Source organism: Acomys russatus, chromosome 15, assembly GCF_903995435.1.
Source record: "Acomys russatus chromosome 15, mAcoRus1.1, whole genome shotgun sequence".
NCBI classification, from domain to species: Eukaryota; Metazoa; Chordata; class Mammalia; order Rodentia; family Muridae; genus Acomys; species Acomys russatus.
Window position 1 is genome coordinate 65626722 of NC_067151.1, and position 12526 is coordinate 65639247.

At 53.6% G+C, this 12526-nt stretch overlaps 1 protein-coding gene across 1 annotated transcript; it reads left to right on the top strand.

Moving 5' to 3' along the window:
* The first annotated feature begins 237 nt into the window (after window positions 1–237).
* Selenbp1 (selenium binding protein 1) lies at window positions 238–11261 on the top strand. Its single transcript, XM_051157681.1, has 12 exons — window positions 238–354; window positions 3717–3773; window positions 3915–4027; window positions 4237–4422; window positions 4978–5098; window positions 6367–6549; window positions 6804–6982; window positions 9580–9658; window positions 9749–9870; window positions 10535–10627; window positions 10772–10890; window positions 11082–11261. Exons 1-12 carry the CDS (start codon window positions 351–353, stop codon window positions 11242–11244), a joined length of 1419 nt encoding a protein of 472 aa, XP_051013638.1. The 5' UTR covers window positions 238–350; the 3' UTR covers window positions 11245–11261.
* The last annotated feature ends 1265 nt before the right edge of the window (window positions 11262–12526 follow it).

Here is a 12526-nt window from a genome sequence, read left to right on the forward strand (position 1 = left end):
CACACATTGGGAACCCACAGAAGAATGCTACACAGGCACACAAACTTAAAAAATACCTAATGGCACAGACATTTTTGTATGAAAACACACACACACACACACATCCTGTGATTCGAACACCCCACTTGATGGCATCCTGGCCGGTTGCCTTCTGGCCAGCTGCCCTGTATAGTTTACTCTGGATGGCAGCCGGGCCCCGCCCCTTGCCCCACCTCTCCCCCAATTGGTTACATAAATTCCCTCCCTTTGCCCCTTCCCTGTGCAGTCTCCCTCCACCACCAGCGCTGCTCTCTGCCGAGCCTCTGCCCACTCCTGGCAAACCCTGCAGGACCAGAGTGTCAGCCAGCAGCATGGGTAAGGAGAGGGGGTCACAAACCATGCATAGTCCACCCCTGCTTTCGAGGGTCCTCCTCCTTCCTGTGAGGAGGGCAGTGAAGAGCTGGCCTCTTGTCCCTGCGCTGCAGGCATGCGCACAAGCAGCTCAAGTGAAGGCTTCACACACACACACACACACACACACACACACGCACGAGACTTCTTTCTCAGCCTTGCTTAAGTTCTAAGGAATAGAAAGGGGCCGGCAGGAGGGGTGCTCTGTGAATCCCACCCAGGCTCAGCAAGGGCAGGGAGGGGCAGGGGCAGGTTGTCACCCTGGTAAATAGGTGATTCTGGTTCTAGCACTGGGTCAACGTCTTGCTTGGGTCGGGAGTTACAAAGGAACAGCTGTCAGAGCCTGGATCTCTGAAGCTGCTTCATACCTGCCAGTCAACTGGGGAGGTCAGGGGTGGCCACACCAGCCCACCGAGGACCCGGTTCAGTGCCCCTCCCAAATCCCACAGCTCTCTTACCCTTTTCCCTGTGAGCTTGTGGACATCAGGCTGAGAGCTGGGTTTGGGAAGGAGTGTTGAGGTCCTGTTTCCCCTTGGAGCTGGTTCCCCCCTGGGCTAATAATAAGACCGCTGACCCACCTGGCATAGGAAAGCCACTTGAACTTTGCCTGGGTTCCCCAAACTCAAGATGTCACCGAACCTGCTTAAGATGCTTATGCCCCACAGAGAGAGATGCTGCTCCAGGCAACCTAGCAGCCTGGACCACGCCCTGGGAGAGTGGGACAAACCTCCTCCACTTCTTCCCTCTTTTTAAAGATGTTTTTATTTGGGATGTTTGCCTGTGTATATATGTAGGTAGCACAGGTGTCTAGTGCCCATGGAAGCCAGAAGGTGTCAGACTGGTGTGAGCTCCATGGGTGCTGAGAACTGAACCAGGGTCCTCTGCAAGGGCGGCAAGTGTGCCCAACCCCTGAGCCATCTCATCTGCCCCAGAACGGCCTTTTTGTTGATGTTGATGTTTGGCCTTTTGGGCTTTGTTTGGTTGGTTCTTGAGACAGGGTCTCACTACATAGCCAGCCTGGCTGTTCCAGAACTCCCTACGTAGACCAGGCTGACCTTGAACTCACAGAGATCCTCCTGCCTCTGCCTCATGAGTGCTGGACTTCAAACATACTTTTTGTCGATGCTCTTCACTCCTTTAAATCAGTGTGTGGTGCCTTCTGCCTGCACCCCGTGCTGCGGAGGCTAATACAGAGGATCTCTGTGAGTTGGAGGCCAGCCTGAGCTACATGGTGAAGTCCAGGTGAAGCCAGGTTTCGGGTTCTACGCCGCTGTGGCCTCCTGACTTCCTCCACCTTCTAGAAGTGGGTCTCCCAGTAGGCAGACAAGGCTTTTGCTCTGGACTTTACTGCTTTCTTATTATTTTTATTATTTTCTTAAACTTTTACTTCATTTTGTCTGTATAGGTGTTTTGCTTGCATTTATGTGCATTACGTGCGCGCCTTATGCCTGAGCAGGCCAGAAGAGTGTGTCAGATACCCTGACACTAAAGTTATAGACAGTTCTTAGCCACCATCTGGGTACCATGAATCAAATCTGGGTTCTCTGTAAGAGCAGCCATTTCTCTTAAGCCTTAAGCCATCTCTCTAACCCCTCTCCTGCCTGCTGTGGCCCTGGGGCAGGGCGGGAGGCAGAGTCCAGTCCTGTGAAATCCACTCCAGGATTTCTTTCTACTTGAGTTAGCCCCTTCTGTGTTCAACTCCTCTGCTGTCTGGCCCACTCTCAGAAACTGGAAGCCCCTGGTGGCTATTTGGTCAGACTGTAGGGTCAGGAAGGGCCTTTCCCTGCAGCTGCCCTGAGTGGGAAAGTAGAGAGTGGCCTCAGGACACACAGCTGGTATCAGTCTTACACACACATACACACACACACACACACACACACACACACACACACACACACACACACACACGCCCCGTCCCCTTATCTGGGTTGGTTGTCTAATCCCGGGTGTGGCCAGCAGCCTGGCTCAGGACCTAGATTGGAAGGAGAAAGTCCACAGGCCCCGCCCTGGATGAATTTGGTGGGAGATACAGCTGCTCTGTCCCTGAGGGCTGCTCCTCAGAACAGGCATCAGAAGACTGCCCAACTGGTGTAGGTCTCACAAAGGCCCCTCTGATTTTGTTTGTTGTTTTTTGTTTTGTTTTGTCTTGTCTTGTCATGTTGAGAATTGAACCCAAGGTCTTTTGATCCTAGGCAAGTGCTCTATCACTGAGCGGCCTCTTTCCATTGTTTGTTTGTTTTAAATATTTATTTTAGGCCTTGTTTGTTTGTTTGTTTGTTTGTTTTGAGACAAGATTTCTTGTCCTGGACTGGATTTGTAGACCAGGCTGCCCTCCAACTCACAGAGCCACTGGCATCTGCCTCCCTGAGTGCTAGGATTACAAGTGTGTGCCACCATGCCTGGCTGGTTTTAATTATTGCGTGTGTGTGTGTGTGTGTGTGTGTGTGTGTGTGTGTCTGTGTATGTGTGTGTGTGCTGATGAGTCATGTTGCTGCCAGAGGTCAGAGGTATCTGACCTCCCTAGAGCTGAACTTTCCGGGGCTTGCGAGCGGCCTGGTACAGATGCTGAGAACTGAACTGCTAAGCTATCTCTCCAGCCTCTCTAACTCAGTTTTGTTTTGGTTTTGTTTTGAGACAGCGTCTTTCTATGTAACCTTGGCTGTCCCAAAACTATGTTCACCAGCCTGGCCTTGAACTTGCAGAGATCCACCTGCCTCTGCCTGCTGAGTGTTGGGATTAAAAGCATTAAAGTTATGCACCCCAACTCAATTGTTTGCTATGTAGCAAGGCTAGTCTTGAACTCATGTCCTCCTGTTTCTGGCCCCCCCATGCCCCTGACCCCCCCCCATGGTCACAGTGCCCCACCCCACCCCACCCCCACCATGGTCACAGTGCCCCGCCCCACCCCACCCCACCCCCACCATGGTCACAGTGCCCCGCCCACTGTGATAGTCTCACTATCCCCTTTTCACAGATGAACTGGATCAGAATTAGATAATTTGACCAAGTTCCTGTGACCACTCCGGTAGGCAAAGGCTGGAAGCGAAGTCCTTGTCATGTAACTGTTGAACGCACAGCCTCTGCCCCACTTTCTCCAAGGCCCAGCGGGTCATGTGCCTCCACTCTCCCACCACACCCTCAGGATCATCAGAGTTGGGAAACAGGAGTCCGGAGAGGGGGAGATAGGCCAAAGGGATGGGGCTGGAGTAGGGACCTGGGGCAGCATTAAGTCTGCCTTGCTTGCCAGGTGCGTGTTATGGGCTGTACGGAGGGAGAATTTACCTCCAAAGCAGACGCCAGCCAACAAGCTCCTATTGTTTCTACAGATACAAAATGCACAAAGTGTGGCCCAGGTTACCCAACCCCTCTGGAAGCCATGAAAGGTAATTGTACATCTGAGAGCCAGTCTCTCTCTGCAGACCCCATGGTAGGGTGAAGAGACTGCCGACCTAGCCTTAGCCCCTTGGCCAACCCCGGGCCGCCTCTGCCCAGCCCGGTCCCATAGCCTGCTTTCTCCTTCCCAGGACCTCGAGAGGAGATTATCTACCTGCCCTGCATTTACAGAAACACAGGCACAGAGGCCCCGGATTATTTGGCTACTGTGGATGTTGACCCCAAGTCCCCCCAGTATAGCCAGGTGAGGTGAGGCATGGTCACTGGCAGCCCTGAGACTCCCACCACACAGCGTGGTTCCCTCACTCCCCACTTCTTGCTCCTCCTTGGTAAGGCAGTGGAAGCTGTTCTCTGCACAGGGTGCTGTCTGTGCTGGGATATCAAGCCCACTTGGATTCTATAGAGGCCTGGCCTGGGCAAGCAGCACTCCCTGCTTTTCTCTGTCCATCCTAGGTCATCCACAGGCTGCCCATGCCCCACCTGAAGGACGAGCTGCACCACTCAGGGTGGAACACCTGCAGCAGCTGCTTTGGGGACAGCACGAAGTCACGCAACAAGCTCATCCTGCCCAGTCTCATCTCCTCCCGCATCTATGTGGTGGACATAGGCTCTGTGCCTCGTGCCCCAAAGCTGCATAAGGCATGTCCTCTGTCCTTGTGGCTGGAGACCCTACTGCACTCGCTGGCCCAACAGCCCATAGACCAGCTGCCTCAGGCGTTTACACAGGCTCTGGCTCAGCAACAGGGTGGGGGGTTTGGGGGAGGGAAGAGGGTATGCTTCAGAGGTGACCTGGGCATGCTGAGCTGGCTCCACTGAGCAGCACAGAAGAGGAGGCTTGTCTTTGAGAGCAGAAGAGAGAGCCATCTTTCCCCATGGGTTACGTTAGGAGCTCAGGGCTTCCTCTCAACATTCCGCCAGATGTCCTCCCTCTGCACCAGATGTTCACAGCTGTCTGCTGAGGACATGGAGCCAACATGGACATGGGAGGGGCCCCAGGATACGGGAATTCCATCTAAAGACATGGGGGGAGGGAGGGCGATGCCCTGACTGAAGACTTATTGGCTGCTTCTCTGCCTCTCCTTGCTGTTCTATGAGTTACCAGGCTGAACTTGTGATGTCTTCCCTCAGGGAGAGGAAAAGAGGACAGGACTCCTGGCTCTGTCTTGTTCTCACCCCATCCCTCACCCTCTCCAGGTCATCGAACCCAGTGAAATCCATGCCAAGTGCGGCCTGGGCAATCTGCACACCAGCCACTGCCTGGCCAGCGGGGAGGTGATGATCAGCTCCTTGGGGGACCCCCAGGGTAATGCCAAAGGTATCTGCTGGCTCCACAGATGCACACGCAAACCTCAGCATCTAAGAAGCATGGGAGGTGGCTGTCTGTGCGGGGAGTGATGGAGTGAGGAGCCAGGGAGAACTGGCTGGCGGAGCCCTGTCCAGCAAGTGATGTCAGTTGTTTCAATTACTCCTACAGTGATGAGGCCCGGCTGGGCCTGGCGGTGCAGGCCATAATTCCAGCTGTTCTCTCGGCCAAGGCAGAAAGATCACAGATTCAAGGCCTGCCTGGGAAACTTAGCAAGATTTTGTCTCAAAATACAAATAAAAGAAGACTAGAAATATACCCCAGTGATAGAGCACTTGCCTATCACTAGTGAAGTCCCAATTTCTTTTTCTTTCTTTTTTTATTTTATTTTATTTTATTTTTTTCAGACAGGGTTTCTCTGTGTAGCCTTGGCTGTCCTGGACTCGCTTTGTAGACCAGGCTGGCCTCAAACTCACAGCGATCCATCTGCCTCTGCCTCCCGAGTGCTGGGATTAAAGATGTGCACCGCCACCACCACCCGGCATGTAAAGTCCCAATTTCAGTAACACAAATGCACACATACGGGTGCACACACGCACATGTGCGGAGTCTGCCATGGTCAGTAGTCTGGGGTAAGGCTGGGAACTTACACATGAACCTAGGAAGTACATAGTACAATACCAGCCTTTGAGAATCCAAGACCTTGGCTTGGCTTTGTGGTTTTGTTTTTGTTTTTGTTTTTTTAACTTTTTAGAAAAATTTAGTTGGGCACGGTAATGCATGCCTTTAATCCCAGCACTCAGGAGGCAGAGACGGGGGAAATCGCTGTGAGTTCAAGGCCAACCCAGGACAGCTAGGGCTACACAGAGAAATCCTGACTTGAAAAAGCAAAAGCAAAAAAAAAAAAAAAAAAAAAGGAGGAAGTGGGCGGGGGGGGGGGGGGGGGGGGCGGGAGAGAGGACAGCTGGCCAGGCAGGAACTAGAGCGCTGCCTGCAGCTGCTTGGCATCACCTGCCCAACAAGCTTAGACTCTGGAAAGAACCCACTATGGTTGTAGCAGGCTGGGCAAGTGACACTTATGAGACGGAGGACATTTTCCCAGAGCTCCAAGAAGACAAGGAAGTGGCTAAGAGGGGAGCACAGAGTCGGGGCCTGCTTCTCACCGCCGTCTCTGACATGGATGTCCGGGCACCTGACCTTAAGGATCTGGTCAGCCTGCTGGGAAAGAGCAGTAGCTCCACCACCTCTACCTAAGCTAAGCCCCTTTCCTCCCTGCTCAGGGGGGTTCGTACTGCTGGATGGAGAGACGTTTGAGGTGAAAGGGACATGGGAGAAGCCTGGGGGTGCCGCGCCAATGGGCTATGACTTCTGGTACCAGCCTCGACACAATGTCATGGTCAGCACTGAATGGGCAGCTCCCAATGTCTTCAAAGATGGCTTCAACCCTGCTCACGTGGAAGCCGGTAAGAATTACCCCAAGGATGGGCAGGAGCCTCGGTCCACACCCCCTGCTCTCAGCCCCCTGCCCTATGCCAGATCTGCAGACCTGTTACCTCCGGGTAACAGGCTAAAACATGCCAAGTGCTCAGAGTGCCAGGTGCTCAGAGGAGTCCTCTGTGCCCATTCCCAGCTCTCCATCTTAGTCGTTCCCTGCCTCTGCCCATGGCCTCCCATCCTGAGCTGAGCCCAGCCTCGGTCCCTATCCCTCCCCACTCAGGGCTGTATGGGAGCTGCATACATGTGTGGGACTGGCAGCGTCATGAGATTATCCAGACCCTGCAGATGAAGGACGGGCTCATCCCCCTGGAGATCCGTTTCCTGCACAACCCGGCTGCCACCCAGGGCTTCGTAGGCTGTGCCCTCAGCTCCAACATCCAGCGCTTCTACAAGAATGAGGTATCTTACACACACACACACACACACACACACACACACGCACACGCACACGCACACGGCTCCCGAGGCTCGCATCAGGACCTCCTCCCGGGCTTCAGTGTCCACGGTTTTTGGGCCCACCAACCTAAGGCTCTCCCAGGAAGGAGCGCTGCCGGCTACACGGCCTACCTCTCTTCAATGTCTGTTGCTATAAATGAGCAGCTGAGCATCACGAGCAGGGTAAGTGTAAGGAAGAGAGATTTGTTTAGCTCTAGGTCTGAGGCTAGGCCACCCGAGGATGAGGAATGGCATCTGGTGACGGCTTTCTTGTGGTTGGGAACCCCGCCTTCAGGGGCATCACAGAGGGAGGTAGCACGTGCAGGAGACAAATTGGCTTCTTCATTAACGGACTCATTTTCAAGATAACCATGAACACTCTCCTGGCTGAATCCATCCTCCATGAGCTCTGACTTAACTACTTAAAGGTCCCACGTAGTCCCCAGATGGTGGCGCACGCCTTTAATCCCAGCATGTGGGAGGCAGAGGCAGGCAGATCTCCGGGAAGTGGAAGCCAGCCTGGTCTTCCTGAACTACACTGGCCGCTCTCCCAGAGGGCCTTCCATTCCTGCATCTGCACAGTGGCACTCAAGTGCTGTAACCCCAGTTCAAGGGATCTGAGTCCTCTCTCTAACCTCTGACATCTGAGGGCACCAGAGGTACACGCGGTGCACAGAAATAGATGTAGGCAAAACACTCACGCACATAAAACAAAATAAAAGTGAATTAAGTTAAAAACAAACAATAAACTAAACACAAAGGTCCCAGTTAGAATGGCTCACACCTGTAACCCCAGCTCTTGGGAGACTGAGGCAGGAGGATTGCAAGTTCAAGGCCAGCCTTTTCTACAGCAGACTTCTGACTCATGAAAACAATAAAGGTCCCACCTCTTAATTCCTCACAGTGTAATTAAATGTCAGCATGACTTTTGTTAGGGACACTTGAAACCTAATTGGCCATATTGATAAATTCATTAAAAACCTAAGGCAGCATGATGTCACACACCTGTGATCCCAGCACTTGGAAAGTGAAGGCTGGAGGAACTGGAGTTCAAGGCCAGCCTTGGCTACAAAGAGTTGGAGGCCAGCTTGGGCTACATGAGACTATCTCAAAAAGCAAAACAAAACAAAATCTAAAATCTACTTAGTGAATGAAAGGAAAACAGTTGACTCAAAACACAGCAAGACCAAGTTCTCAGCACAAAAGAGATTTATTTGCCCAGAAGGACAGAGGGACAGAAGGCAGGAATAAGAGATGAAGACAACTAACCAAGGACCAGGCATGGCGAGGACCTAACCCCTCTGCTCAGATGTAGTCGACAGGCAGCACTGTCTCCTTGTGGGTCCCATAATATGGGGAGTAGGGGCTGCCTCTGACGTGCCCCGACTCCTTGCTCACTTTCCCCTGGCGGGGCGGCTTTGCCAGGCCACAGAGGAAGAGGATACAGACAGTCCAGATGACACTTGATAGGCTGAGGTCAGATGACAGGAGAGGAGGGCTCCCCTTTCTGAGGACTAGGGGAGGGGCAGTGTTAGGGAGGGAGGGAGGACTGGGAGGCGACAATGAAGGGGGCTACAATCAGGATGTAAAGTGAACAAATTTTTAAAGGGAGCGAGATAAAAACAAGAGATAGAGGACGCAGGGTCGTAGTGCATGCCTTTAATCCCCACACTCGGGAGGCAGAGGCAGACAGAATAAGGCCAACCTGGCTTACAAAATGAGTCTGGGACAACAGGGGATACACAGAGAAACCCTGTGTGGGGGGCAGGGGGGAAGGACCATCGGAAATATGTGTTTAGCCGCTAGGCAGGCCTGTCACCCCAGAACTCAGGGAGGCAGAGGCAGGTGGATCTTCTTTGTGAGTGCTGGGGGGGGGGGGGAGGATGAGGAGGACGAGGGAGAAGGGGAAAGGCTTGTAATGGCGAGGACGGCAGTTTATAAAGAGAAAAACGGAGCAGCCCCCCCCCCCCCGCCCCGTGTTAAGATGATCTGATTGAATTTAATTGGGCGTGCCAATTAGGTTAGACAAAGGGGGCGTTTGGCTGTTGGACTTCAATACTTTGTGTTTGTTTTTGTCTTTCTAGACAAGGTTTCTCTGTGTAGCCCTGGCTGTCCTGTAACTTACCCTGTAGACCAGGCTGCCCTCAAATTCAGAAATATGCCTCCTCAGTGCTGAGATTAAAGCTGTGCGCCACCACCACCCAGCTTGGACTTTAATACTGTTATAGTTTGACCTGGGTGGTCAGCCTCAGGAGGACGAAGGGGCCAAATAAGGGGATGAGCCTTGGGCCAGCTGTAGGAATGTAATCTAACAGTTTTCAGCAAGGGGGGAAGGGGTAAAAGGCAAAACCAGCATTTGCTGTGCTCTGCTCTGCTAGAGCCTTTCAGTGGGCATCTGTGCCAGCCACTCTGACAAACGTCACGGTGCCATGGTGAAGCAGTCATGCTACTTATCTGAGGGCCTTGCAGGGAAGGAGACCCTCCCCAAAAGGCCCAGAGTCTGCTCCCTCCCTGTCCCCAGCTCTGATAAGTCCACTTCCTCCCTCCCTTCCCCAATGTAGAGAGGCACCTGGTCAGTGGAGAAGGTGATCCAAGTGTCCTCCAAGAAGGTGAAAGGCTGGATGCTCCCCGAAATGCCAGGTGAGTGCCAGGGGCGGGCAGGAGGCAGCAGGTTGAGTCCTGGCCTGGGAAGAAAGGCAGACTCCTTACCACCCCTGAACTATCCCTTAGGTTTGATCACGGACATCCTGCTGTCGCTGGATGACCGCTTTCTCTACTTCAGCAACTGGGTGCACGGGGACATCCGGCAATATGACATCTCTAACCCACAGAAGCCCCGCCTCGTTGGGCAGGTAGGGCGTTAGTGAAGGACAGTGTGAGTGTGGCAGCGTAGAGGCTGGAAAGCTGCTGAGGGGCGAAGGAGGGGCAGGAAAGGCAAAAATGTGGGCAGAGGTACAGGCTCGGAACTGGAGAGTCGCAGCTGGACACGGAGTCCGTGTCTGATGCTAGCAGGGTGTGGAGGAGCGCACGGTGAAGACCAGCGCTGCAGAGACAGACACGCGGGTCTCTGTCAGTTTAAGGCCAGGCTGGTCTACATAGGAAGTTTGAGGCCAGCCAGAGTTACAAGGTGAGGTGTTATCTCAAACAACACGAGTGTGCGTACACACACACACACACACACACACACACACACACACCCAGCACTTCTGTAATGTACACACCTACATGAGTTACTCCTCTTGTCGCTGTGGTGAACTACCTGATAAAAACAGAGAAAGGAAAGGTTTACTCTATCATGGCTTGAGCAGGCGTAGAGACCATCACAGTGTAGTGACAGAAGTGTGAGACAGCTGCCGCGCTCGGGGAGCCACGGGAGGCAGGGCGGGATGCTGGTGTTCAGCTGGTCTGCTTCATTATCGGCCTCACTGGGTTTTAGAATCAGCGAGGTTGGTAATGAAGATGAGGCTTCTGCCTCTCACTGTCTTCCCGCTCTGTCCTCTGCGCCCCTCCACCCAGATCTTCATCGGGGGCAGCATTGTCAAAGGAGGCCCTGTGCAAGTGCTGGAGGACCCAGAGTTAAAGTGTCAGCCGGAGCCTCTAGTGATCAAGGTGAGAACGTCGTCATCATCACAGCTCTGGCCTCACTGGCCCCTCAGATTTGCGCTCGGGGAGGACTGGGTGGCATAGTCTTGGGCTCCAGCTGCCGTGCCAACTGGCCAATCTGGGTGGAGTCTGACCCCTTGTTTCCCCAAGGGAAAACGAATTCCCGGAGGCCCTCAGATGATCCAGCTCAGCTTGGATGGGAGACGTCTTTATGTCACCACGTCGCTGTACAGTGCCTGGGACAAGCAGTTTTACCCCGATCTCCCCAGGTGAGAGGCCGTGTGCGGGCTCGCCTCGCCAGGTGTCCCCTCTCCTCAGAGGCACCATTTGGCCTTCTGAAGATGCCTCAGGAACTCCACGTGGGCCCCACATTTACACGGCCCATTTGGACCCTGTCTCAACACCAGGGACCCATCCACACTCACGAGGACCACTCACTTGCCCCCTTCCTCTCTTGCAGGGAAGGCTCGGTCATGCTGCAGATCGATGTAGACACGGTACATGGAGGGCTGAAGCTGAACCCCAACTTTCTGGTGGACTTTGGGAGGGAGCCCCTTGGACCAGCGCTGGCTCATGAGCTTCGCTACCCAGGGGGTGACTGCACTTCGGACATCTGGCTCTAAATGCCCCCAAAGCCCGTCCTCCGGGTTCCCAGCCCTTGCTCTAAGGAGCCTGGCTTCACTCTGCTCCCGAGCAGCATCTCGCTGCTGTCACTATTCTTCGCTGTGCTGTTCTTAGATGAGCTTTTGGAAGCACCAATGAATAAAATGCTGAATCGATGCTCAGATCCTCAGGTGGCCTTGTTGTGGAGGGGACGGAGGGAGTCCTGTGCCACTGCGGCTCTCTTGTGTAGAGAAAGGCTGACGGGGTTGTGGTGGCTCATCTGTGTGGGTGATCCAGCGTGATGTCACTGCTGTCAAACATCTCCCTGTAATCATCCAAAGATTTAGGGGGATGATTGTCACAGGAAACCTGAGGGGTGAGCATGCCAACCGATGTTTTAGACTTTTGGGGAGAGGGTGTGCATGCATGCATGTGCTTGCATATGTGTATGCCCCAGGTTGACACTGGGTTTCTTTCCTTTTTTGGGGGGGTTTTATTCTGTGTAGCCTTGGCTGTCCTGGACTTGCTTTGTAGACCAGGCTGGCCTCAAACTCACAGCAATCCACCTGCCTCTGCCTTCTGAGTGCTGGGATTAAAGGGGTGCGCCACCACATCCGGTGACACTGGGTTTCTTCCTTGGTTGTTCTCCACCTTGCATGTGGAGACAAGCTCTCATGCCGGGCCGGAGCTTCCTGCTGCAGGCGGGATGGCTTACAGCAGCGATTCCATTCCCGTTTTCCACGGGTTGGGATTGCAGGCTGGCTGGCCACCGTGTCCGCGCAGTGCTCACCATGGCCCTGCAGGTCAGAACGCTGGTCGGCACACAAATCAAGCCCTTCGACCCCGGAGCATCTCCCCAGTCCTGTTGTGTTTCATATTTTGTCTAAGTCTGTTTTCTGTTGCGCTAACTGAGCATCACAAGCAGGAGAATTATAAGTAGAGGTTAATTTACGTCATAGGCCTGCAGCTAGGCCATCCGAGGTTGAGGAATGGCATCTGGTGACAGCTTTCTTGGGCTCGGGAACCCTGCCTCCAGGGACATTACGGGGCAAGAGACAAACATGGAACTAAAATCTCACACATCAAGCTTTCATTCCTCTTTAAAGTCTTCAAACACTTCCTTTGAGCAGTCTGCTCCAGTAGAGCTCTGACCATCTCCCTTTGCCTCTGCTGCCTCCCACATCCTCCTCCCTGTCTTGGAAAAAAAAAGACAGGGTTTCTCTGTGTAGCCTTGACTGTCCTGGACTCACTTTGTAGACCAGGCTGGCCTTGAACTCACAGCGATCCTCCTGCCTCTGCCTC

Bases quoted from the DNA above. Each gene is read 5' to 3' on its own strand.
- Selenbp1 (XM_051157681.1), top strand. The intron at 4,028-4,236 runs GTGAGGTGAGGC...TGTCCATCCTAG, and splicing joins AGTCCCCCCAGTATAGCCAG to GTCATCCACAGGCTGCCCAT. The intron at 4,423-4,977 runs GCATGTCCTCTG...CACCCTCTCCAG, and splicing joins GTGCCCCAAAGCTGCATAAG to GTCATCGAACCCAGTGAAAT.